Source organism: Labeo rohita, chromosome 25 (assembly GCF_022985175.1).
Source record: "Labeo rohita strain BAU-BD-2019 chromosome 25, IGBB_LRoh.1.0, whole genome shotgun sequence".
In the NCBI taxonomy this organism is placed as follows: Eukaryota; Metazoa; Chordata; class Actinopteri; order Cypriniformes; family Cyprinidae; genus Labeo; species Labeo rohita.
This window is the reverse complement of record NC_066893.1, coordinates 11647342-11669958: the sequence shown is the minus strand read 5'-3', so window position 1 is coordinate 11669958 and position 22617 is coordinate 11647342. Positions and strand designations below refer to the sequence as shown.

General features: G+C 36.7%; 4 protein-coding genes across 11 annotated transcripts; all 4 read left to right on the top strand.

Moving 5' to 3' along the window:
* Positions 1-6165: 6165 nt before the first annotated feature.
* LOC127156697 (UDP-glucuronosyltransferase 2C1-like) lies at positions 6166-14781 on the top strand. Of its 2 annotated transcripts, none has more exons than XM_051099705.1 (2): positions 6166-6249; positions 13188-14781. In XM_051099705.1, exon 2 carries the CDS (start codon positions 13195-13197, stop codon positions 14773-14775), a length of 1581 nt encoding a protein of 526 aa, XP_050955662.1. In that variant the 5' UTR covers positions 6166-6249; positions 13188-13194; the 3' UTR covers positions 14776-14781. The 2 variants fall into 2 exon arrangements, with proteins under 2 accessions (XP_050955662.1, XP_050955661.1); XM_051099704.1 differs by lacking the exon at positions 6166-6249 and adding an exon at positions 7641-7689.
* Positions 6176-17551, top strand: LOC127156701 (UDP-glucuronosyltransferase 2A3-like). 3 transcript variants are annotated; one of them, XM_051099714.1, is made up of 3 exons: positions 7642-7689; positions 15183-15258; positions 15374-17551. In XM_051099714.1, the coding sequence occupies exon 3, from the start codon at positions 15387-15389 to the stop codon at positions 16959-16961; it is 1575 nt and encodes a 524-aa protein (XP_050955671.1). In that variant the 5' UTR covers positions 7642-7689; positions 15183-15258; positions 15374-15386; the 3' UTR covers positions 16962-17551. The 3 variants fall into 3 exon arrangements, with proteins under 3 accessions (XP_050955673.1, XP_050955672.1, XP_050955671.1); XM_051099716.1 differs by lacking the exons at positions 7642-7689; positions 15183-15258 and adding an exon at positions 6176-6249; XM_051099715.1 differs by lacking the exon at positions 15183-15258 and having other exon boundaries at positions 7641-7689.
* Positions 6178-19620, top strand: LOC127156698 (UDP-glucuronosyltransferase 2A3-like). Of its 2 annotated transcripts, none has more exons than XM_051099708.1 (2): positions 6178-6249; positions 17552-19620. In XM_051099708.1, exon 2 carries the CDS (start codon positions 17559-17561, stop codon positions 19137-19139), a length of 1581 nt encoding a protein of 526 aa, XP_050955665.1. In that variant the 5' UTR covers positions 6178-6249; positions 17552-17558; the 3' UTR covers positions 19140-19620. The 2 variants fall into 2 exon arrangements, with proteins under 2 accessions (XP_050955665.1, XP_050955664.1); XM_051099707.1 differs by lacking the exon at positions 6178-6249 and adding an exon at positions 7641-7689.
* On the top strand, positions 6196-13169 carry ugt5a1 (UDP glucuronosyltransferase 5 family, polypeptide A1). Of its 4 annotated transcripts, none has more exons than XM_051099712.1 (2): positions 6196-6249; positions 10643-13169. In XM_051099712.1, exon 2 carries the CDS (start codon positions 10656-10658, stop codon positions 12231-12233), a length of 1578 nt encoding a protein of 525 aa, XP_050955669.1. In that variant the 5' UTR covers positions 6196-6249; positions 10643-10655; the 3' UTR covers positions 12234-13169. The 4 variants fall into 4 exon arrangements, with proteins under 4 accessions (XP_050955669.1, XP_050955666.1, XP_050955667.1 ...); XM_051099709.1 differs by lacking the exon at positions 6196-6249 and adding an exon at positions 7641-7689 and having other exon boundaries at positions 10643-13168; XM_051099710.1 differs by lacking the exon at positions 6196-6249 and adding an exon at positions 7642-7689 and having other exon boundaries at positions 9886-13168.
* Positions 19621-22617: the final 2997 nt, after the last annotated feature.

Here is a 22617-nt window from a genome sequence, read left to right as displayed (position 1 = left end):
GCTTGCTGGGGTATCTGAGTAATCTGATTGCATTCAAGAACTTAAAGGGATAGTTTAGCCAAAAATGAAATTCTGTTATTAAGTATTTGGCTTCATGTCTTTCCAAACCCGTAAGACATTCGTTTGTCTTTGAAACACAAATAAAGAGATTTTTTGCTGAAATCTGAGAGCTTTCAAACCCTGCATAGAAGGCAATGCTACCGACACGTTCAAGGCCCAGAAAGGTAGCAAGGACATTGTTGAAATAGTCCATTGTGACATCAGTCAACTATTTCTAGAAGCTATAAGAATACTTTTTGTGTGCAAAGAAAAAGTAATGACTTTATTCAACAAGTTCTTCTCTTCTGTGTCAATCTTTGATGTGGTTTCATGAGAGTACACAATGCTTTTGTGTGGTGCTGCTGATGCAGGAGTCTGCGTTCTAATGTAGAACATTCATCGTCTGTATATTTTGGTTCCAATAAGTAAGGCTTGGCAAAAAATGGCAAGTTATCCTCTGAAGAAATCTTCAGACTTGTTTAGGAATACTGTTTTATGTACAGCATGCACTGCCTTCTGCTTGTAAACAAGGCGCAGTGCATCCAGGTTCTACTAGTTTTCGTTGCGCACAAAGAGTATTCTCATAGCTTTACGGTTGAATCGCCGATGTCACATGGGCTATTTTAACAATGTCCTTGCTACCTTTCTGGGCCTAGGGTTGGGTATCAAAAACTTGTTCTGAATAAAAAAAAAAATTAATCATTCCAAATTTCCAAGACCCGGTGTTCGATAAGACACACATGTTTTGATTCCGCTTCAAGGAGTTCATTTCCAGAACAAAAATTTACAGATAATGTACTCACCCCCTTGTCATCCAAGATGTTCATGTCTTTCTTTTTTCAGTTGTTTTTCTTTTTTCAATGTTTTTTTGAGGAAAATGTTTCAGGATTTCTCTCCATATAGTGGACTTCAATTGTGCCCTCAAGTTTCAACTTCCAAAATGCAGTTTAAATGCAGCTTCAAAGGGCTCTAAACGATCCCAACCGAGGAAGAAGGGCCTTATCTAGCAAAACAATGTTATTTTCTTTAAAAAAAAAAAAAAAAAAAAAAAAGTATACTTTATAACCTCTATAATCTAATTTTCTCCTCCAACTTCAAAATCGTCCTAAACAGCTGGGGGGTTTTTTATTCTTTTTTTTTTTTTAAGGGCAGCGATGTAGGATGAATTTGAAGTTGAGGGAGAAAATGAGATGGGAGTTTTTCGTCATACCCTAACTGTATTGACAGAGATGCACAGACTACGCATGTACATCACAGAGCTAGACAAGACAAGTGTTTGCGGTCAAAAAAGTATCTCAATTGTAATTTTTTTTTTTTTTTTTTTGGAAACTGGTCATTTCGCTAGACCCTTCTTCCTCAGCTGGGATTGTTTAGAGCCCTGAAGCATTTAAACTGCATTTTGGAAGTTCAAACTCGGGGCCGTCATTGAAGTCCACTATATGGAGTAAAATCCTGAAATATTTTCCTCAGCACATAATTTCTTTACGACTGAAGAAAGAAAGACATGGACATCAAGAGCGGTGAGTACGTTATCTGTAAATTTTTGTTCTGGAAGTGAACTACTCCTTTAACGATTCCTGCGATTGCATTTTAATGTAATTTTTAACTATTTAAGCGCAGGGGGGAAGGAACATAAGCACTGTTTGCTAACAGCGCATGCATCTAAAGTGTGGGCACAGAGAACAGCAGTCCCGGTGCGGGTTCCCAGCCTGTATCCGTTGTCGAACTGTTCCGTGCAATTTCACCTCAAAAACGTTTGTTCTGAGCCAGAAAGTGTTTCTTTCACATTTACCCACCAATATGCACAAAAACACATCAATATATCATAAACACAGACGTGTTTTTTTTTTTTTTTTTTTTTTTTTTTAAGGCATGCGTAACAGGGATTTTTAGATCTGCATGCATTCGGCGTTAATAGCCTAATAAACAAGCTGTCTGTCATTAATATTAATCAAAGAACAAAAGAAAATCATTCACTGATTTTGACTGAATATCTTACCTAACTTTAATGAGGATTTATCTATATATTATTTATGGAAAGAGAAGTGTTTTTAAACTTTTGATTTCAATTTCTGCACTTGAAATTTGTCCAGTTGTACTTATTTGTACTATTGCTAATTGATTTGTTTGTCCTGTTTTATTACTGACTGTTTACTTGTCTTTAATAATAACAAAGTTTCTGAAGTGTAAAAGGCTTGCTGCAACAACAACAGAACACTTTGTAAAAGGACTGAATAAGTATGTTTGACATCTAAATGTTCCAAATTCAAACGATACCCTATCTGGGCCTTAAAGGGGAAGTCCACTTCCAAACAAAGATTCACATATAATGTACTCACCCCCTTGACATCCAAGATGTTCATGTCTGTCTTTCTTCAGTCGTGAAGAATTGTGTTTTTTGAGGAAAACATTTCAGCATTTTTCTCCATATAATGGACTGATATGGTGCCCCAAGTTTGAACTTCCAAAATACAGTTTAAATGCGGCTGTAAACAATCCCAGCTGAGAAAAAAGGGTTTTATCTAGTGAAACGATCAGTTATTTTCATAAAAATAATACAACTTATATACTTAACACTCATCTTGTCTTACTCTGCCGGACTGTTTTTTCAGGTTTATGACAGTTAGTGTATGTTGAAAAACTCCCATCTCATGTTCTCCCTCAACTTCAAAATCATCCTACATCGCTGTTTTACTATTTTTTTTTTTTAAGGGTGTTTGATGATCTTTGCTTCTTCACTTTGGGTCGGTACTTCTGCAGCGATGTAGGATGATTTTGAAATGATTTTTGAAGTTGAGGGAAAAAATACGATTGGAGTTTTTCGACATACCCTAACTGTCTTGAACCAGAATACACAGTTCAGGGAGAGAAAGACAAGACGAGTGTTTGAGAATAAAAAGTATTTAAATTGTACTTTTTAAAATGAAAATAACCAATCGTTTTACTAGATAAGACCCTTCTTCCTCGGCTGGGATCTTTACACCCGCATTTGGGATCGTTTGAAGCCGCATTTAAACTGCATGTTGGAAGTTCAAAATCGGCACACCATAGCAGTCCATTATATGGAGAAAAATCCTGAAATGTTTTCCTTAAAAAACTATTTCCTTACAACTGAAGAAAGAAAGACATGAACATCTTGGATGACAAGGGGTGAGTACATTATATGTGAATCTTTGTTTTGGAAGTGGACTTCTCCTTTAAACATACCAGTTGTGTTGCTGTCTATGCAGGATCAGAAAGCTTTTGGATTTTATCAGAAATATCTTAATTTGTGTTCTGAAGATGAACAAAGGTCTTACAGGTTTGAAATGACATGAGGGTGAGTAATTAATGACAGAATTTTTGGGTGAACTATCCCTTTAAGCCAGACACTTTGGTGACAGTGTTAATTACAGACTTTAAGAGTGATCATTTCATAATGTGTTGTAAGAAGTCCCAAAGTCCCATTCATGTCAAATTTTAACCAGAGACAGAATGGATCAATTTTACATTAAACAGCATAACAGCATAACCTTAGACAGAAAATAAATTTTACACTTTAAAACTGAGTTGACTTTAAGTTAGTATTTACATCCATTTATTGCTAATTCTGGAATTACTGATATTTTCTTAAGGAAAATTTAAAGGGATAGTAACCCAAAAATAGAAATTGTCTCATTAATTATTCACCCTCATGTCGTTCCAAACCAGTAAGACCTTTGTTCATCTTCAGAACACAAGATATTTTTGATGAAATCTATAAGCTTTCTGACCCTCTATACACAGCAATGCAACTGACACGTTCAAGAACCAGAAAGGTTGTAAGAACATCGCTGAATTAGTCCATGTGACATTAGTGGTTCAACCGTAATGCTATGAAGCTACGCGAATAAATTCTGTGCACAAAGAAAACAAAAAATACGACTTTATTCAACAATTTCTTATTTTCTGTATCAGTTTTTGATGTGCTTTCACAATAGTACCACAACGCAATAACAATGTCCTTACTACCTTTCTGGGCCTTGAACGTGAGTTTTAATTTGCGTTCAGAAGAAGAACAAAGGTCTTACAGGTTTGGAAGGTACCAAGGGTGAGTAATTAATGACAGAATTTCCATTTTGGGCAAACTATTCCTTTAAGACTTTTCTTGACTTGTCAGCTTAGTTGTATATTTTAGTAATAAGGGTTTAATTCAAAGTCAGTACTAGTTAAACTTTAGCTTTAAAATCACATTTTCCCTAACAGCTACAAAAATTAGTACTGCTAATGAGTTATTCAGCTGTGATATTTGATGTATGCACATATTTGAGATTCTACGATTTGCAATTAGTAACACTTTTAATGACTTGTAATATTATCCAGCTGTTGACAGTGCAAATCTTTTTATGGCACTATTGCTGCTGGCATGTTTTTTACATCAAAGGATGAGCTATAAATGAAAATGTAATAAGTTAGAATGCAATTGCAAGTTACAGCTTCTCTAATTTTAGTCATAATTAAAGTTTGGAAGATTATATGAATTGAATTATATTTCTTCCTTACCACATGGGGTAGCTGTTTGCTTTTTTTTTTTTTTTTGCTTGTGGTTCCTCCTCTCCAATAAACAATGAGACAAAAGGTTTGTATTCTCTAGCCCTATGTTATTGTATTGTTTCGTATTGCAGTTAATAAATTATTTTTGCTTGTGGTCAGTGGAATTGTAACTGATACTTAAATTCATTGGCATTGAATCATAGGTATAGTTCTCAAATCCATGACTGGAAAAAGAATACATCCATTTAACTCTGCGTTGAGAATATTGTAGTACAAAGATAAATGAGAATGAGTAGTTGTCCAAAAACAAATATTACATGTAGATGAGGGTTGGCAGTTTTTTAACATCTAAAAACTGCATCTGCACAATTGCCATGCTGTCTTTAGATGACAAAGCACAAAAGTTTTCACATCAGGTTTGCAATATGAGTTACACTACCAGTCAAAAGTTTTTGAACAGTAAGATTTTTAATGTTTTTAAAGAAGTATTTTCTGCTCACCAAGCCTGTATTTATTTGATCCAAAATACAGCAAAAACAGTAAAATTGAGTAATTTTTACTATTTAAAATAACTTTTCTATTTGAATATATTTTAAAATGTAATTTATTCCTGCGATTTCAAAGCTAATTTTTTATCCTTTTTTATCATCCTATTAGGTTCTGTACTGGAATTAGTTCACCTGTTTCCAGGGGCGTAGCAAGCTTTTCCAAAGTGTGGGGGAAGAATGTGGTTTGTTTGTTAACAATAAAAATGATGAATACAATGACAGAAGGGTACACTTACTGTTTTTAAACATTAAAATAATATACACATTAAAATAATATTCTTCCATAGTCAACAGGTATGCAAACTGACATTATTTCTCACTTTTTCTTCTCAACAGATACAATCAAACACAACAGGCAAGTCAGCTAATGAACAAACAATGCTCAAAATATCAAAATCAACTGCACTGGCAATAAACCCATAAATACATTGCTTAACATTGTCAATTTGTCCCTCCTCATCAATTTCCTGCCTTCTTCATCACAGTTACTTTATGCATTGCATGCCACACACATAACCGAATTTAGCTAAGTTAGCTACTGAACACTATCCCAATTAGCAATTGCCATTAGTCTAAAAAACGAAATATAATACAGAAAACATTCGACATGCCAACAAAACATAAACAGAACATCTTCCCAAACATATATCAAGCTTATTTAAAAACCTCAAAAGCATAAACATTCAAAGTACCTGGAAAACGGAGATGTAAATAATCATAATAACCATAAATTCCCGCTTCCTCTGCACGAGCTGACCGATAAATCTAACACACCAAGAGAGGCAAGACTTAAGGCAGAACAGCCAATCATCAGCCGGTGTCATGTTTGAGGGGGAGGGGAGAGGAGAGCTGAAGCGAGCGTGGACACAGAGGGGCCAGAGAAACGGAGGAGCGAATGCGAAGGCGTTTGTTCAAAACTGCGGGAAAACTGTAGAAAAAGTGTGGGTGTTGAACCCTCTCACCGGGAAAAGTGTGGGTGTTAAAACACCCACATCCCCCACGGGTGCGACGCCCCTGCCTGTTTCGAGTCTTCGGGTTTTTAGAGTCGTTCGTTCACCTTATGGGTCTGTCACGTGATGAACGAACGACTCAAACCCGAAAACTTGTCAGATAAGAGGCGAGGTGAGCGAATCATAGACTAAAGACCCAGGTAAACAACGAATTAATCTTTTCTGTTTCTTATAGCATTATAGTTTTGTCTTGTTTATAGTGTGATCAACGTTTGTGTAAGCAGTAGATGTGTTAGGGAGGTAACACGTAACATTTTAATTATATTTTGCTAAAATGAACGAAATGACTCGAAAAAAGATCAATTCATTTTGCTGAACGAGACTCAAAGGTCCGAGTCGGTAAAATGATCCGAACTTCCCATCACTAAAATGTACTAAACTGTTTTAAATATTGATAATAAAACATGTTTTATGAACAGCAAAACAGCATATTAGAATGATTTCTAAAGGATCATGTGACACTGAAGCCGAGTAATGATGCTGAAAATTTAGCTTTGATTACAGTAATAAATTATATGTTTAAGTATATTCAAATAGAAAGCAGTTCTTTTAAACAGTAAAAATATTTTACAAGATTACTGCTTTTGCTGTATTTTGGATCAGGTAAATGAAAAAAAAAAAACATTTAAAATCTTACTGTTCAAAAACTTTTGACTTGGTGGTGTACACAAGTGGGGGAAAAATCCATATGAAAATTGAAAGGGTTTAAATTAATATAGTTTAATTTTCTCACATCCACAATTTTCAAAGTAGGGGTCAACAATGTCAAGAAACCTTATATGGAGTTAAACTCTTAGGTCTTGTTTTAACTGGAGTAAGACAATGTACGTTTAAAGCACATGACATAGATAGTACGCAATATGCTTTTACGACCAGGATAGAACACACTGACGTAGTGCTTGTGAAATTTAGTGTTTTATTGAGTATTATAGGCACTAATGAACTTCTTGACCATATTTGGACAAGTGCTGAGTGACTGTTTAGCATAGTGTCTTTTTTTTCTACCTGGTGATGTACTAACCCTGCTAAATCTTCGTAAACAGAGTTAAGTACTTTATGCTTTGTGTTAAACAAGAAGAATCAATCTTAGCACAGATTTCCTTTCATTCATTCTGCCCGTTACATAACTGACTCGAACAATAACTGGTTTAGTTCACTTCTCCCCTGGAATGCTCTTAATAGTGGGAGTGTAGCATGATCTTTAGCCAAAGCCAGACATTTAATCTTAGGTATCATGTTGACACATTGCGTGTGCAGTGCAAAATCAAGAATTTTCTTTCTTTATTTTATATTTAATTAAAAGTAAACTATTAGATATTCCTGTAGTTCCCTCATGTTGTTATGGAAAATCATAGTTTCAAAACAGGGTCCAAAGATCTTTGACCGATATTATCATGGCATTATTTACCAACCCTGCCTAAAGGAACATGATAGGCTTTTGCTGTGCTTACTCATTCAAATGAACCTTGCACCTGAATGCACTTGAACAGCTTATAAACGTGGCATGATAAATGTGTTGAAGGTGTTGGACGCTACACTGTACCGAGGTGAATTTCGGGGAGTAGCTGCAGGTTTGTCAGGTGAGGTTTAACTATTATCAAAATACAATTCTGTCAAAATAAGATTTGATCTGGCAAAGCAGAAGTGCTTTTATCCTCAATCAAATTTACATTAAGCTCTTAGTTAATAATGTAATTGCTTTGCCTTTTATCTTTTATTGATTCCATATTAGTTTTTTTTTTTACTTAAACTTTTTACTTTAAATTTGTACAAACCTAAGCTTTTTGCTCAGTGTTCAGAAATGTATAAAAGAATAATGTTTTTACGGTGAGAGGTGAACATACACAATGATACAGATTGCAGCATGTGTAGTGAGGTATTGCTTAACTTTGACATACTAAGGAAGCTCGCAACACGTAACACTACTGAACAAATAGAAAGCTGATTCAGATACTACTCGTGCAAATAGGGCCAACATCAGAAAAGGAAAATAAGTCAATTATGGTTTTATATAAGAACATAAGGGACAGAATAAAGGACACTCCAAGTATTTGTACTGTACTACACTACTGAATGTAATTTCAGTGTCTGCAGTTAAAGTATCATCAATTTCTCAAAATGATACTTTTAAATGTATCAAGAAGATAGATATAAATACATGCATATGCTGTAAAATATCAAATGAAAACATAACTGATTGTCTATAGCTTGTTTCCGTTGCAGATTTGCGCAAAATTTTGTGGATTGACAGTGTTTCCATGAATCGATGTTATGTGACTAAAATGCAATTTTTTTGCTCTTGCGATACAGATTTGCACAAAATTTTTTGCAATATTTTATAAATGAAACATTATATATAAATAATAAAAAACTTCATATGACAGTGTTTCCACTAACCAATGTTATGCGCCTAAACTTTTTGCTCTTGCCATACAGATATGTGCGAAACAATCCAGATTTGCGCACTAAAGCATAATTTTTTGCTTTGTGTTTCAATTAGGCGTATTTTTACGATGGGTAATGGAAACACAGCTATTAACGAGTTTCCATTAGGCATATTTTTCATTCACAATTCAATTTTGCGCAATTTGAAGGTTAATAGGAACGGAACTATTGACGAGTTTCCATTAGGCGTATTTTTAATTCACAATTTCAATTTTTTGCAATTTGAAGGGCAATGGAATCGCAGCTACTGACGCGTTTCCATTAGGCGTATTTTTAATTCGCAATTTCAATTTTGCGCAGTTTGAAGGTTAATAGGAATGCAACTATTGACGAGTTTCCATTAGGCGTATTTTTAATTCGCAATTTCAATTTTGCGCAATTTGAAGGGCAATGGAAACGCAGCTATTGATGCATTTCCATTAGGCGTATTTTTAATTCACAATTTCAATTTGCACAATTTGAAGGGTAATGGGAACGCAACTATTGACGCATTTTGATTAGGCGTATTTTTAATTCGCAATTTCAAATTTTCGTGCAGTTTGAAGGTTAATAGGAACGCAACTATTGACGAGTTTCCATTAGGCGTATTTTTAATTCGCAATTTCAATTTTGCGCAATTTGAAGGGCAATGGAAACGCAGCTATTGATGCGCTTTGCTTAGGCATATTTTTAATTCGCAATTTAAATTTTGCGCAATTTGAAGGGTAATAGGAACCAACTATTGACAAGTTTCCATTAGGCGTATTTATAATTCGCAATTTCAATTTTCTGTAATTTGAAGTGTAAAGGGAATGGAGCTTTTGACGCGTTTCCATTAGGCGTATTTTTAATTCACGATTTAAATTTTTTGCGCAGTTTGAAGGGCAATGGAAACACAGCTATTGACGAGTTTCCATTAGGTGTATTTTTAATTCGTGATTTCAATTTTGAGCAATTTGAAGGGCAATGGAAACACAGCTATTGACGCGTTTCCATTAGGCGTATTTTTAATTCAAAATTTCAATTTTGCGAAATTTGAAGGCCAGTGGAAACGCAGCTATTGACGTGCATTTTCAATTCTCAATTTCAATTTGCTTAATTTGAAGGGTAATGGAAACACAGAAATCAATATAGTGTCAGTCAATACAGCATTTTTTTTTTTTACAATAAAGCATTCAATTGCAACAGTGTACAATGTGAATAAATGAAAGCGCATGTTTTTCAGAGAACTTAGAGAATTAGTATTGGCTGCTTTTGAGACTTTATTGGTCATTTTGTGTTTTTATAACGAGGTCCAAAGTTAAAAACACGCTAGATGTTATTTAAATGTAATGTTTTTCTCTATTTAACAGCATTAACTAAAGACAACTTGCCTTTTTGATCGTGACTTCCCTCGGGGAGATTGCATCTTTTCTTGCGTTGGCTGGGTGTTGGACTCATGAAAACTATTTGCTTTGTTGGCATTAGCCCAAACTGAAAACAAATTTACCACTGGCAGAGAATTCTGCTTGGTCTTAAAGTCTTCCCCTGACTGGGTATGTTCGCAAATCAAATGATTTGTGAAAAAGTATGATTAATTATCATTTGAGGATGTGTTATTCATATGGTAGGTGGTCATACAGTGTATGCCTGCAAATATGGGACATACCACGTTTTGTATGGCTTTCATACAGAACGCTTCTTTGATGCCTTAAATACGGGACAGTACCGTAGTATATGGAACAGTAGGCAACCCTATATGCAAGGTGAGAACTTTTTACTTTTTTCTTGAAAACACAGCAGGCCATGCCACACATATGTACATTAATTTAGACCTGCTTTGTGTAAATCATTAGTTTTGCCAAAGATGGTTAGTTTGGTGGCATCAAGTCAAAATAGAAAAAAATATTTTGAGGCACTTGGTAGCAAATAAATAATTGCATATATTGTTTTGTAAGTGAAATATTAAGTATTTACAAGACGAATATCAAAAGTCTGTCTACACAAGACCATGACAGATTCATAAAAGCAAACATAAAAGTAAGCAAGTATCGTAATTGTCTTTTCTCTTTTGTTTTCCTTTATACTTCATTATCCATTCACTGATTTCTTCTATTTTGTTTTTCAAAGGTTGTGTACGAAGATGCACCTTTCGGCAACTCTCGGTTTGTTGTCGCTTTTATGCGCATTATCTGGAACAGATGGCGGTAAAGTTCTGGTGTTTCCACTAGATGGAAGTCACTGGGTCAACATGAAGGTCCTGATTGAGGAACTGCATCGCAAGGGTCACAACGTGACGGTGGTTAGAGCCTCCAACAGTTGGTATATCAAGGAAGAGTCTCCCTTGTACAATTCCATCACCATCCCAAACGTAGGAGGATTTGATGAGAAGTTTTTTAGCTTATTGATTGGCCGTCTCTTGAAGATAAGAAGAGATGGGTCTTCCATTTGGAACCGCCTTCAGCTAGAGTACGAAATCATCATGCAGTTTAAAGGCATGCATGAAGATATGTTGCAGATGTTGGAGGGAATGACAGAGGACAAAGAAATTATGAAATCCATCCAAGATGCTAAGTATGATGTGGTGCTAGCAGACCCAGCTTCTGGAGGTGGTGCAATTTTTGCTCACATGTTTAATATTCCTTTGGTTTTCAATGTTCGATGGACGATTCACGGAGAGGGACATTTCGCCATTGCTCCTTCCCCTCTGTCTTATATTCCTGTCCCAGGAGGAGAGTTAACAGACAAGATGTCATTTTTCCAACGTGTCAGAAATGTTTTGACTTACTTATTCACCCGGTTTCAGGTTGCAGTTGTCGCTGACCCCATCTATACTCCTTTCTGTCTCAAACTTTTTGGCCCCGGTGTTAATTACTTCTCCCTTTTCCAGAATGCAGACATCTGGCTCATGAGAAATGACTTTACCTTTGAGTTTCCACGACCCACAATGCCCAATATCGTCTATATGGGCGGCTTCCAGTGTAAACCCGCCAAGCCGCTTCCAGCTGATCTTGAGGACTTTGTGCAAAGCTCAGGAGAGCATGGGGTCATCGTTATGTCTTTAGGCACCCTTATTTCCCAGCTTCCACAAGATGTCACAGATGACATAGCAGGAGCTTTTGCTCAGCTTCCTCAAAAAGTGATTTGGAGATATACAGGATCTCGACCTGCGACTCTTGGTAACAACACCTTACTTGTAGACTGGCTCCCCCAGAATGACCTGCTTGGACATCCACAGACTAAAGTGTTTGTAGCACATGGAGGAACCAATGGAGTTCAGGAAGCCATCTACCATGGGGTTCCCATTTTAGGTCTACCTTTAGTATTTGATCAGCCTGACAATCTTTTCCGAATGGAAGCAAAGGGAACAGCAAAGATTGTAGATATTGCAACTTTGGACAGGACTGTGTTTCTTGAGGCATTAAAGGAGGTTTTGCATAACCCATCTTACAGGGAGAACATGCAAAGACTGTCCAGGCTGCACCACGATCAGCCAATGAAACCTCTTGATCAAGCTATCTTCTGGATTGAGTATGTCATGAGAAATAGAGGAGCTCCTCATTTGCGAACAGAGTCTTTTAGAATGTCTTGGATTCAGTACTACTCTATAGATGTTATTTTGACTTTAATGGCGACACTTTTCATATTTGCATTTTTGTTTGTATATGCCATTCGATATCTTTTTAGAGTTTTATTCAAAAAGAAAGTAAAACGTGCATGATAGAAACAACTATTGTAGAACTTCATTATCAAAAAATGTTCTTGCTGGATTTGTAAAACAACTTTGAAATTAAAATTATAATTCACAGCAAATTCGTTCTCAGGAATTTACTGAATTTTGACTGTTTTTAACTGCATTTATGATTGGTAGCCTCAGTAAAGGTAAATATTTATATCTAAAAGTGAAGAAAGTTTTCCTTGCTTGATGAACTTCACTACCGCCTTCATGATCAAGTCACTAAATGTATATTTTAGCCATGAAACTCTACTTGTGTTCTAATTGGTTCATTCAAAACCATGTTCCCAGCCAATCAGATTCACATACTCATTTCGTTTACCTATATAACCAGGACGTATTCAATAAATGGCATGTCTTTATCTAAGCCTACCACCTCCTCAGCTCCACCTGTGTAGATACACTGGATACACCTGTCTGCATGCTACAGGGATCTTCCTCTCTCTAGCAGCAGCATGTTTCCTTAAATTTATGATCCGAGCATTTAGCAGAAGCAGGAGCGGTGTAGCAGATCTAATCCGGCAAGACCAAACCTACGCACATTAAAAGATTTTACAACCTATTCTGAGGTTTGTCATGACTGAACCATGTTTACATGCAATTTAAATGTCTGTCCATAGTCAGACTAAGCTGACTTTTTAAAATGTCATTTACATGCTTTAAACAAATCATACCAGTATGATTTTTGCGAAGCTGCAATAACAAACCTAAAATGTTCAATGTAATGTTCAAATGGTTTCTTTCAGCATTAATCCTCTTACAAACAGCATTGCTGTTGTGCACACTTGAAAGACAGAGGTGATCCTGAAATATTACAGAGTGAATGTGATTCCATCATATTTTCAGAAACTAATTGGAGTTTCTTTTTATCATTGTATTTTGTGAAATATAATTCACTCTGTACAGTATTAATTCAGATTATATTCTTTCTTATTGAAGGTTGTGAATGAAGATGCATTTCTCCACGCTTCTTGGTTTGTTCATCTTGTTGTCTGCTCTGTCAAGCTCTTATGCTGGTAAAGTTCTGGTCGTTCCTGTGGATGGAAGCCACTGGATCAATATGAAGGTCCTTATTGTGGAGTTACATGCAAAGGGCCACAACATCACAGTAGTCCGAGGTTCTAGTAACTTGTATATTGAGGAACAGTCTGCTCTCTACACCTCTATTACTGTGAACACTGGTGAACTTGATAAAGGTTTCACAGAGAAGTTTCTCCCTCACCTACTAAAAACGCAGAGACAAGGCAGATCATTTTGGAGTGAAATGGCACTTGCTGATGAAGTTTATAGGAAGCTTTCAGAGTTTCATCAGAAAGTATGCAATATGACAGCTGCCATTTTTGAAAATGAGACCTTGATGAAATCACTGAAAGATGCAGCATATGATCTTGTTCTTACGGATCCTGCTTTTGGAGGTGGAGTGTTATTGGCACACCGTCTTGGCCTCCCTCTTGTGTTAAATGTCCGTTGGACGATGTATGGAGAAGCCCATTTTGATATTGCTCCATCTCCCCTCTCATATATACCTGTTACAGGGTTACAGCTAACTGACAAGATGACATTCAGTCAGAGAGTAAAGAACTTGTTGACATATATAATGGCTCTTCATACAGCTTCCAAGTACTTTGGTTCTATTTACCAAGAGTTCTCCCAGAAATATTTTGGACCTAATGTTGATTTCATCTCCATTCTCCAGAATGCAGATATCTGGCTCATGAGAAATGATTTCACTTTTGAGTTTCCACGACCCACAATGCCAAACATTGTCTACATGGGTGGCTTCCAGTGTAAACCCGCCAAGCCACTTCCAGATGACCTTGAGAAGTTTGTGCAGAGTTCTGGAGACCACGGAGTGATCATCATGTCTTTAGGAAGTGTTTTTGGTCAACTTCTGAGTGAAATCAATGATGAGATTGCTGCAGCTTTTGCCCAGCTACCCCAAAAGGTTATTTGGAGACACACAGGACCACGACCTGCCAATCTTGGTAATAATACTCTGATTATGGACTGGCTCCCACAGAATGACCTGCTTGGCCATCTTCAAACTAAACTGTTCGTAGCACATGGAGGCACCAATGGAGTTCAGGAAGCCATCTACCATGGGGTGCCTATTGTGGGCATTCCTTTAACTTTTGACCAACCTGACAATCTCGCCAGGATGGAAGCAAAGGGAACAGCAAAAGTTGTAGATATTGCAACTCTGGACAGGACTGTGTTTCTAGAAGCATTAAAGGAGGTTTTGCATAACCCGTCTTACAAGGAGAACATGCAGAGACTGTCCAAGCTGCACCATGACCAGCCGGTGAAACCTCTTGATCAAGCTATCTTCTGGATTGAGTTTGTCATGAGGAATAGAGGAGCTCCTCATTTGCGAACACAAGCTTACAGAATGTCCTGGATTGAGTACCACTCCATAGATGTTATTTTGACTTTAACAGCAACACTTCTCATTTTTGCATTTGTCACTGCATATGTACTTAGATATCTTTTTAGAGTTTGTATCAAAAATAAATTAAAACGTGAGTGATGCACAGACAGGACATGGCGTCCAGTTCTTTTTCTCCTGACTGTGATAGCATGTGTTTCTCTGGAAATCTGAAATTGTTTTTCATAAATGTTGATTGTAAATGTATAATAATACAGTGCATGAGATTGAAAAGTGTAATTCAAAACCAATTCAGTACTCTCTTTGATTTGATGGTAATTTTGTACTAACTATTTGAAGCTGCATTTTTGGCTGTTAGCATTCAATAAAAAATGTATTGGGTCCTGCTGCACTGAAGGATTCTCTTTATCACTTTTGGTACTAAAATAGACATTAATTAAAAAGGAAAGCTGTCAGCTTTATTTTTGAAGCAGTATGAGAGTATTTTGATTGTTTTAAACAATTTGTTCACCCAGAAATTTAAATTGTCATCATTTACTCACACTCAGGCCATTCCAAACCTGTCCAACTATTTCTTCTGCCTACAACCTGGTAGTTTTACAGATTATAACCTGAAAGTAAAAGGTATTATGTTTTAACACTCAGTTTCATGAACAATAAGAGTTATTTTATGTACTGCTGCATTTTGTGAAATCTTCGGTACTCTTTTAATTCTCTGTAATATTCTTTCTTATCAAAGGTCATCAGTGAAGATGCATTATTCCACCCTTCTTGGTTTGTTCATCCTGTTGTCTGCTCTGTCAAGCGCTAATGCTGGGAAAGTTCTGGTCGTTCCGGTGGATGGAAGCCATTGGATCAATATGAAGGTCCTTATTGTGGAGTTACATGCAAAAGGTCACAATCTCACAGTAGTCCGAGGTTCTAGTAGCTGGTACATTGAGGAACAGTCTCCTCTCTACACCTCCATTACTTTAGACACTGGTGAACTTGATAAAGACTTCATGGACAAGTTTCTCCCTCACCTACTGAAAATGCAGAGAGAAGGTTCATCATTTTGGAGCCAAATGGCAGCTGTTGATGAAGTTTATAAGAGGTTTACAGAGATTCATCAGGAAATATGCAATATGACAGCTACAATTTTTGAAAACGAAACCTTGATGAAATCACTGAAAGATGCAGCATATGATCTTGTTCTTACGGATCCTGCTTTTGGAGGTGGAGTGTTACTGGCACATCGTCTTGGCCTCCCTCTTGTGTTTAATGTCCGCTGGACCATGTATGGAGAAGCCCATTTTGATATTGCTCCATCTCCTCTCTCATATATTCCTGTTACAGGGTTACAGCTAACTGACAAGATGACATTCAGTCAAAGAGTCATGAATGTGTTGACATATGTAATGATTCTTTATAAAAGTTCCAAGTACTTTGCTTCTCCTTACCAAGAGTTCTCCCAGAAATATTTTGGCCCCAATGTTGATTTCTTCTCCCTCCTCCAGAATGCAGACATCTGGCTCATGAGAAATGATTTTACTTTTGAGTTTCCACGACCCACAATGCCAAACATTGTCTACATGGGTGGTTTCCAGTGCAAACCAGCTAAGCCACTTCCAGATGAACTTGAGAAGTTTGTGCAGAGCTCTGGAGAACATGGGGTGATCGTCATGTCCCTAGGAACTGTTTTTGGTCAACTTCTGAGTGAAATCAGTGATGAGATTGCTGCAGCTTTTGCTCAGTTGCCTCATAGGGTTATTTGGAGACATACAGGACCACGACCTGCTAATCTTGGTAACAATACCCTGATTGTTGACTGGCTTCCCCAGAATGACCTGCTTGGACATCCTCAAACTAAACTGTTCGTAGCACATGGAGGCACCAATGGAATTCAGGAAGCCATCTACCATGGGGTGCCTATTGTGGGCCTTCCTTTAGCTTTTGACCAACCTGACAATCTAGCCAGGATGGAAGCAAAAGGAACCGCAAAAATTATTCATATTTCAACTCTGGACAGGACTGTGTTTCTTGAGGCATTAAAGGAGGTTTTGCATAACCCATTTTACAAGGAGAACATGCAGAGATTGTCGAAGCTGCACCACGACCAGCCAGTGAAACCTCTTGATCGTGCTGTCTTCTGGATTGAGTTTGTCATGAGGAATAGAGGAGCTCCTCATTTGCGAACACAGGCTTACAGAATGTCCTGGATTGAGTACCACTCCATAGATGTTATTTTGACTTTAACGGCAACGCTTTTGATATTTACACTTGTGATTGCTTATATAATTAGATATTTTTGTCTGGTTTTATTTCGAAAGAAAGTAAAACATGAGTGATGTACTTGCTGAAAAAATCAGTTCATTTAAAATCTTAAAGAGTGTTCTTTGCTTTTTAGTGTACAACAGTCTATAGAATTAGGACTCAGCCACAGAAAGTATCAGTCACAGAAAGTACAAGGGCTAAAATCCATCGCCTACATCATAATTTAATTTCTGTGTTATGTTATGACTGAGTCAACAGAATTGTGAATGACCTTTCTGTGTTTGCCATCACTGAACTCTTATCTGACAAAGTTAGAAAGAGGTAATAAAGTGGTATCCAATCATGTGTACATATGTTATCGCTTTTTGACTTTTATACATAGTGAGACTGTAAAATCTGCCAGTGATGCAAACTACAGTGACTTGCAGGTGTAACATCTAACCTTATTATTAAAGTTGCATTACTTGATGCCTAGAAATGAGTTAATCTTATTTAATATACCCGAATATCTCTCCAGTCATGCAGAGCTTGGCCATAAAGTAGTACAAATCGAGGTGAAAAGTTATATTTCTGGACAGTAGTGCAGATTCGCTTTATTGTTGTAATTTGTGAAATACCATTTATTCTATAACACATTAATATAGATATTCTTTTTTTATTTAAGGTAATCAATGGAGATGCATCAATCCACGCTTCTCGGTTTGTTTGTTCTGTTCTCTGCTCTATCAGGATCCTATTGTGGTAAAGTTCTGGTCGTCCCTGCGGATGGAAGCCACTGGATCAATATGAAAGTCCTTATTGTGGAGTTACATTCAAAAGGTCACAATATCACAGTGATCAGAGGCTCAAATAGCTGGTATATTGAAGAGGAGTCTCCTTACTACACTTCCATTACTGTAGACATTGGTGAATTTGACAGTGACTTTTGGCTGACGTTGCTTCCCAAGTTACTGCAAACCAAGAGATACGGAGAATCATTTTGGTCTGAAATAGAAGTCGCTCAGGAGATTTTTAGCAGGTTTTCAGATGTTCATCAGCAAGTGTGCAATATGACAGCCATGATGTTTGAAAATGAGATCTTGATGAATTCACTGGAGGACAGTAAATATGATGTTGTTTTTACGGATCCTACTTTTGGAGCTGGAGTGTTATTGGCACACCGTCTTGGCCTCCCTCTTGTGTTTAATGTCCGCTGGACTATGTATGGAGAAGGTCACTTTATTGTAGCTCCATCTCCTCTTTCATATATACCTGTACCAGCATTACAACTAACTGACAAAATGACATTCAGTCAAAGAGTCATGAATGTGGTGGTTTATATGATGTTTATCTATCAAAATCCAAAAACCTTTGGTTATCATTACCAAGAATTCTCCCAGAAGTATTTTGGGCCCGATGTTGATTTCTTCTCCCTCCTTCAGAATGCAGATATCTGGCTCATGAGAAATGATTTCACTTTTGAGTTTCCACGACCCACAATGCCAAACATTGTCTACATGGGTGGCTTCCAGTGTAAACCCGCCAAGCCACTTCCAGATGACCTTGAGAAGTTTGTGCAGAGTTCTGGAGACCACGGAGTGATCATCATGTCTTTAGGAAGTGTTTTTGGTCAACTTCTGAGTGAAATCAATGATGAGATTGCTGCAGCTTTTGCTCAACTGCCTCAGAAAGTAATTTGGAGACACACAGGACCACAACCTGCCAATCTTGGTAATAATACTATGATTGTCGACTGGCTCCCCCAGAATGACTTGCTTGGACATCCTCAAACTAAACTGTTTGTAGCACATGGAGGCACCAATGGAGTTCAGGAAGCCATCTACCATGGGGTGCCTATTGTGGGCCTTCCTTTGGCTTTTGACCAACCTGACAATCTAGCCAGGATGGAAGCAAAAGGAACCGCAAAAATTATTCATATTTCAACTCTGGACAGGACTGTGTTTCTTGAGGCATTAAAGGAGGTTTTGCATAACCCATTTTACAAGGAGAACATGCAGAGATTGTCGAAGCTGCACCACGACCAGCCAGTGAAACCTCTTGATCTTGCTATCTTCTGGATTGAGTTTGTCATGAGGAATAAAGGAGCTCCTCATTTGCGAACACAAGCTTACAGAATGTCCTGGATTGAGTACCACTCCATAGATGTTATTCTGACTTTAACGGCGACACTTCTCATTTTTGCATTTGTCACTGCATATGTAATTAGATATCTTTTTAGAGTATGTATCAAATATAAATTAAAACGTGAGTGATGCACAGGCAGGACATGGCATCCAGTTGTGTTGTTAGTGTCAGCTGGCATTACCTTTGACATTAAATGGATTTGGTACAAGGTGTTTTATAAAAAAAAAGCTAAAAATTTGTTTGATCAGATCTTGTCATGATATAGAAGATTTTTAAATAGCATTTTCTTAACTGTATAATCTATTATGAAGCATAAATATATAAGTACATGTGTTAATCTTTTCCATTAAGTTTCCAAATAAGGATTTTTTTAAAGAGTTTTACTTAATTTCCTTTTTTTATTTGTATTTTGTTTTTCTTTTGCAATTGTGTTATTGTTTTATGAAAATGGACAACATAGCTAATTATGTATTAATTTTTGGTTACAGTGTTTTACTTGTAAACGGTTTTAATATGTGTGTGGTGGAGGAAAACAATTGTTTGAATGTTAACGCACTAAGAAATATATTAAATTTTAATGTACAAAAAGTATTAAAGTTTTTAAAAATGGCTTGTTAAAAGAAACATCTAATCAAACTAGACTTAGAGATTAGAGCATGTGTGAGGTGTTGTCATTATATTCATTGTATTTTGTATAGTTTTGTGTTCTTTAATGCATATTTACATTTAGAAAGGAATGAAAGAAGTCTTTGAGGACTGTGAGGTCTGTAAAAAAAAAAAAAAAAGACTGACATTGTAAATACTATAAATCTACATCTCACAGTCTCATTTTTAATGTGCGTTAAATGCAACATGGCGTCCAATTTCTGAGTAAGGTTTCTTTTTAAATAGGCCAAAATGTCCCTTACATAATTAATCTAAGGTTTTCAAACCAGTCCTGGAAGCACCCCTGCCCTGCACATTTTGTATGTCTCTCTCATCTAATACACCTGATTCAGCTCATCAGCTTATTAGTAGAGGCTGCACAGCATGAATTGGGTGTGTCTGATAAAGGAGACATACAAAATGTGCAGGGTGGGGATGCTTCCAAGACCGGTTTGAAAACCACAGATCTAAGGAATCAGAAACATTACAACTTTAAAAACTCATTTTGTCATGCAAGGAAAGTACCTCATCTCAGAAATTTGCACCCTTCCATTAAAGGAGAAGTCCACTTTCAAAACAAAGATTCACATATAATTTACTCACCCCCAAGTCATCCAAGATGTTCATGTCTGTCTTTCTTCAGTTGTAAAGAAATTGTTTTTTGAGGAAAACATTTTTTTTTATTTTTCTTTATATAATGGACTTGTATGGTGCCCCGAGTTTGAACTTCCAACATGCAGTTTAAATGCGGTTTCAAACAATCCCAAATGCGGTTGTGAACAATCCCAGATGAGTAAGAAGGGTCTTATCTAGAGAAACGATTGGTTATTTTCATAAAAAATAATACAATTTAAATACTTTTTAATCTCAAACGCTCATCTTGCCTTTCTCTCCATGTATTCTGACTCAAGACAGTTAGGGTATGTTGAAAAACTCCAAATGTATGTTCTCCCTCAACTTCAAAAATAATTTCAAAATCATCCTACATCGCTGCAGAAGTTCCGACCCAGTGTTTGCAAAGTGAACATGCAAATAAGACCAATCGCCCTTAACAAAAAAGGTAAAACAGCGATATAAGACGATTTTGAAGTTGAGGGAGAACATGAGACATACCCTAACATACTGGAACAAAATAGTCCAAGCAGAGTAAGATGAGTGTTTGGCATTAAAAAGTATATAAATTGTATTATTTTTATTAAAATAACCGATCGTTACGCTACATAAGACCCTTCTTTCTCGGCTGGGATCGCTTACAACCGCATTTAGGATCGTTTGAAGCTGCATTTAAACTGCATTTTGGAAGTTCAAAATTGGGGCACTCAAAAAAATATAATTTCTTTACGACTGAAGAAAGAAAGACATGAACATCTTGGATGACAAGGGGGTGAGTAAATTATTTGTAAATTGTTGTTCTGGAAGTCGACCGATCACCTGCTTCAGCAGTGAAGCAGGTGATCGGTCGTGCAAGAGCAGGCAAATTTGCTATTGGAAAAAATTGGGCGTTTACACTTTAAAAACTTATTTGTGGTGCATTGAAAGTACCTCACCTCAGAAATGTCACGCTCTTCCAGTCAGTCTTGTGACATTCCTGACATATCACATGACTCATATTTCATCTCAAGTTGGCACTGTTGTCTTCCTAGTAAACAAGTACACTTATGTTTGGTCAAAAATGTATTAGTTTACTTGGCTGTTTTATTTGGGCGTATACTCTATGTGTTATTCACAACATAATAACTTCAAAAACTCACTTTGTCCTGCAATGAAAGTACCTCACCTCAGAAATTTGCGCCCTTCCAGTCAGCCTCGCGTTACGCTGCAGTGAAGTACGTGATTGGTCATGCAGGAGCAGGCAAATTTGCTATTTTATACACAATGTAATTACTTTAAGAACTAATTTTGTCGTGCATTTAAAGTACCTCAAAAATGTTGCGCTCTTCTAGTCAGCCTCGCGTTTTTGTGACATTCTTGACATATCACATGAGTCGTATTTCATCTCAAGTTTTGCAGTGACACTGTTGTCTTCCTGGTAAACAAGTACACTAACATTTGGTCAATAGAGTGGTTATGTTATTCACAATGTAATAACTTTAAAAACTCATTTTGTCGTGCAATGAAAGTACCTCACCTCAGAAATTCGCGCTCTTCCAGTCAGCTTCGCGTTACTGTGAAGCACGTGATCGGTCGAGCGGGAGCAGGCAAATTTGCTGTTTGCAATGAATTACTCTACATTTAATTAAGTAAAAGGCGTTTTCCCCCCTTTTTTAAATAATGAATTTATATGTAAATGAACAAATAGGGAACGGTTCTTCTGAGGAACAGCCTGTCATAACAGACTGGACTCAAATTAGAAATAGGCCTATGCTACTCCTAATCGCCATCTAGAGTTGGAAAGAAATACAGCAAGTAAATAAATTACATTTCAATGAGGACAAGCCAGTTTTAAGGCACATTTTGTGATTAGTGACGCAGTCAAACCAAAAACATAAATGTTTCTACTACTATGCGTACATTATAGGCACATGTGAATGTTTAAATCGCATTTTTCATATTCTCACTAGTTTCATTTGTGTTTTAATAATGTCCAACAGTGTATGATTTAGAGTAAATCATCCTTTTTCTCCTGAAAATTCACAACGTCATGTCCATCACATCTCAAAGAAGAAATGACAGTCGTGTTATAAATATTAATAAATATTGTTTAGTGATTCTTGACATATCACATGACTCATTTGATCTCAAGTTTTTCAGTGACACTGTTGTCTTCTTGGTAAAAAAATGGAGAGAAAAATGCAGTGGTCTATTAGGCAATTGTATTTGGGGGGGGTATAGAGGACATACGATACACTACTAAATCTATGCACTTCTCATAACAATATCACGTACAAGTTTAGACAAGTTTTGTACCCACAGAGGAAGTTTCATTGGTATCAGTTTTCCGTTGTGTTGTACACTCCCAGT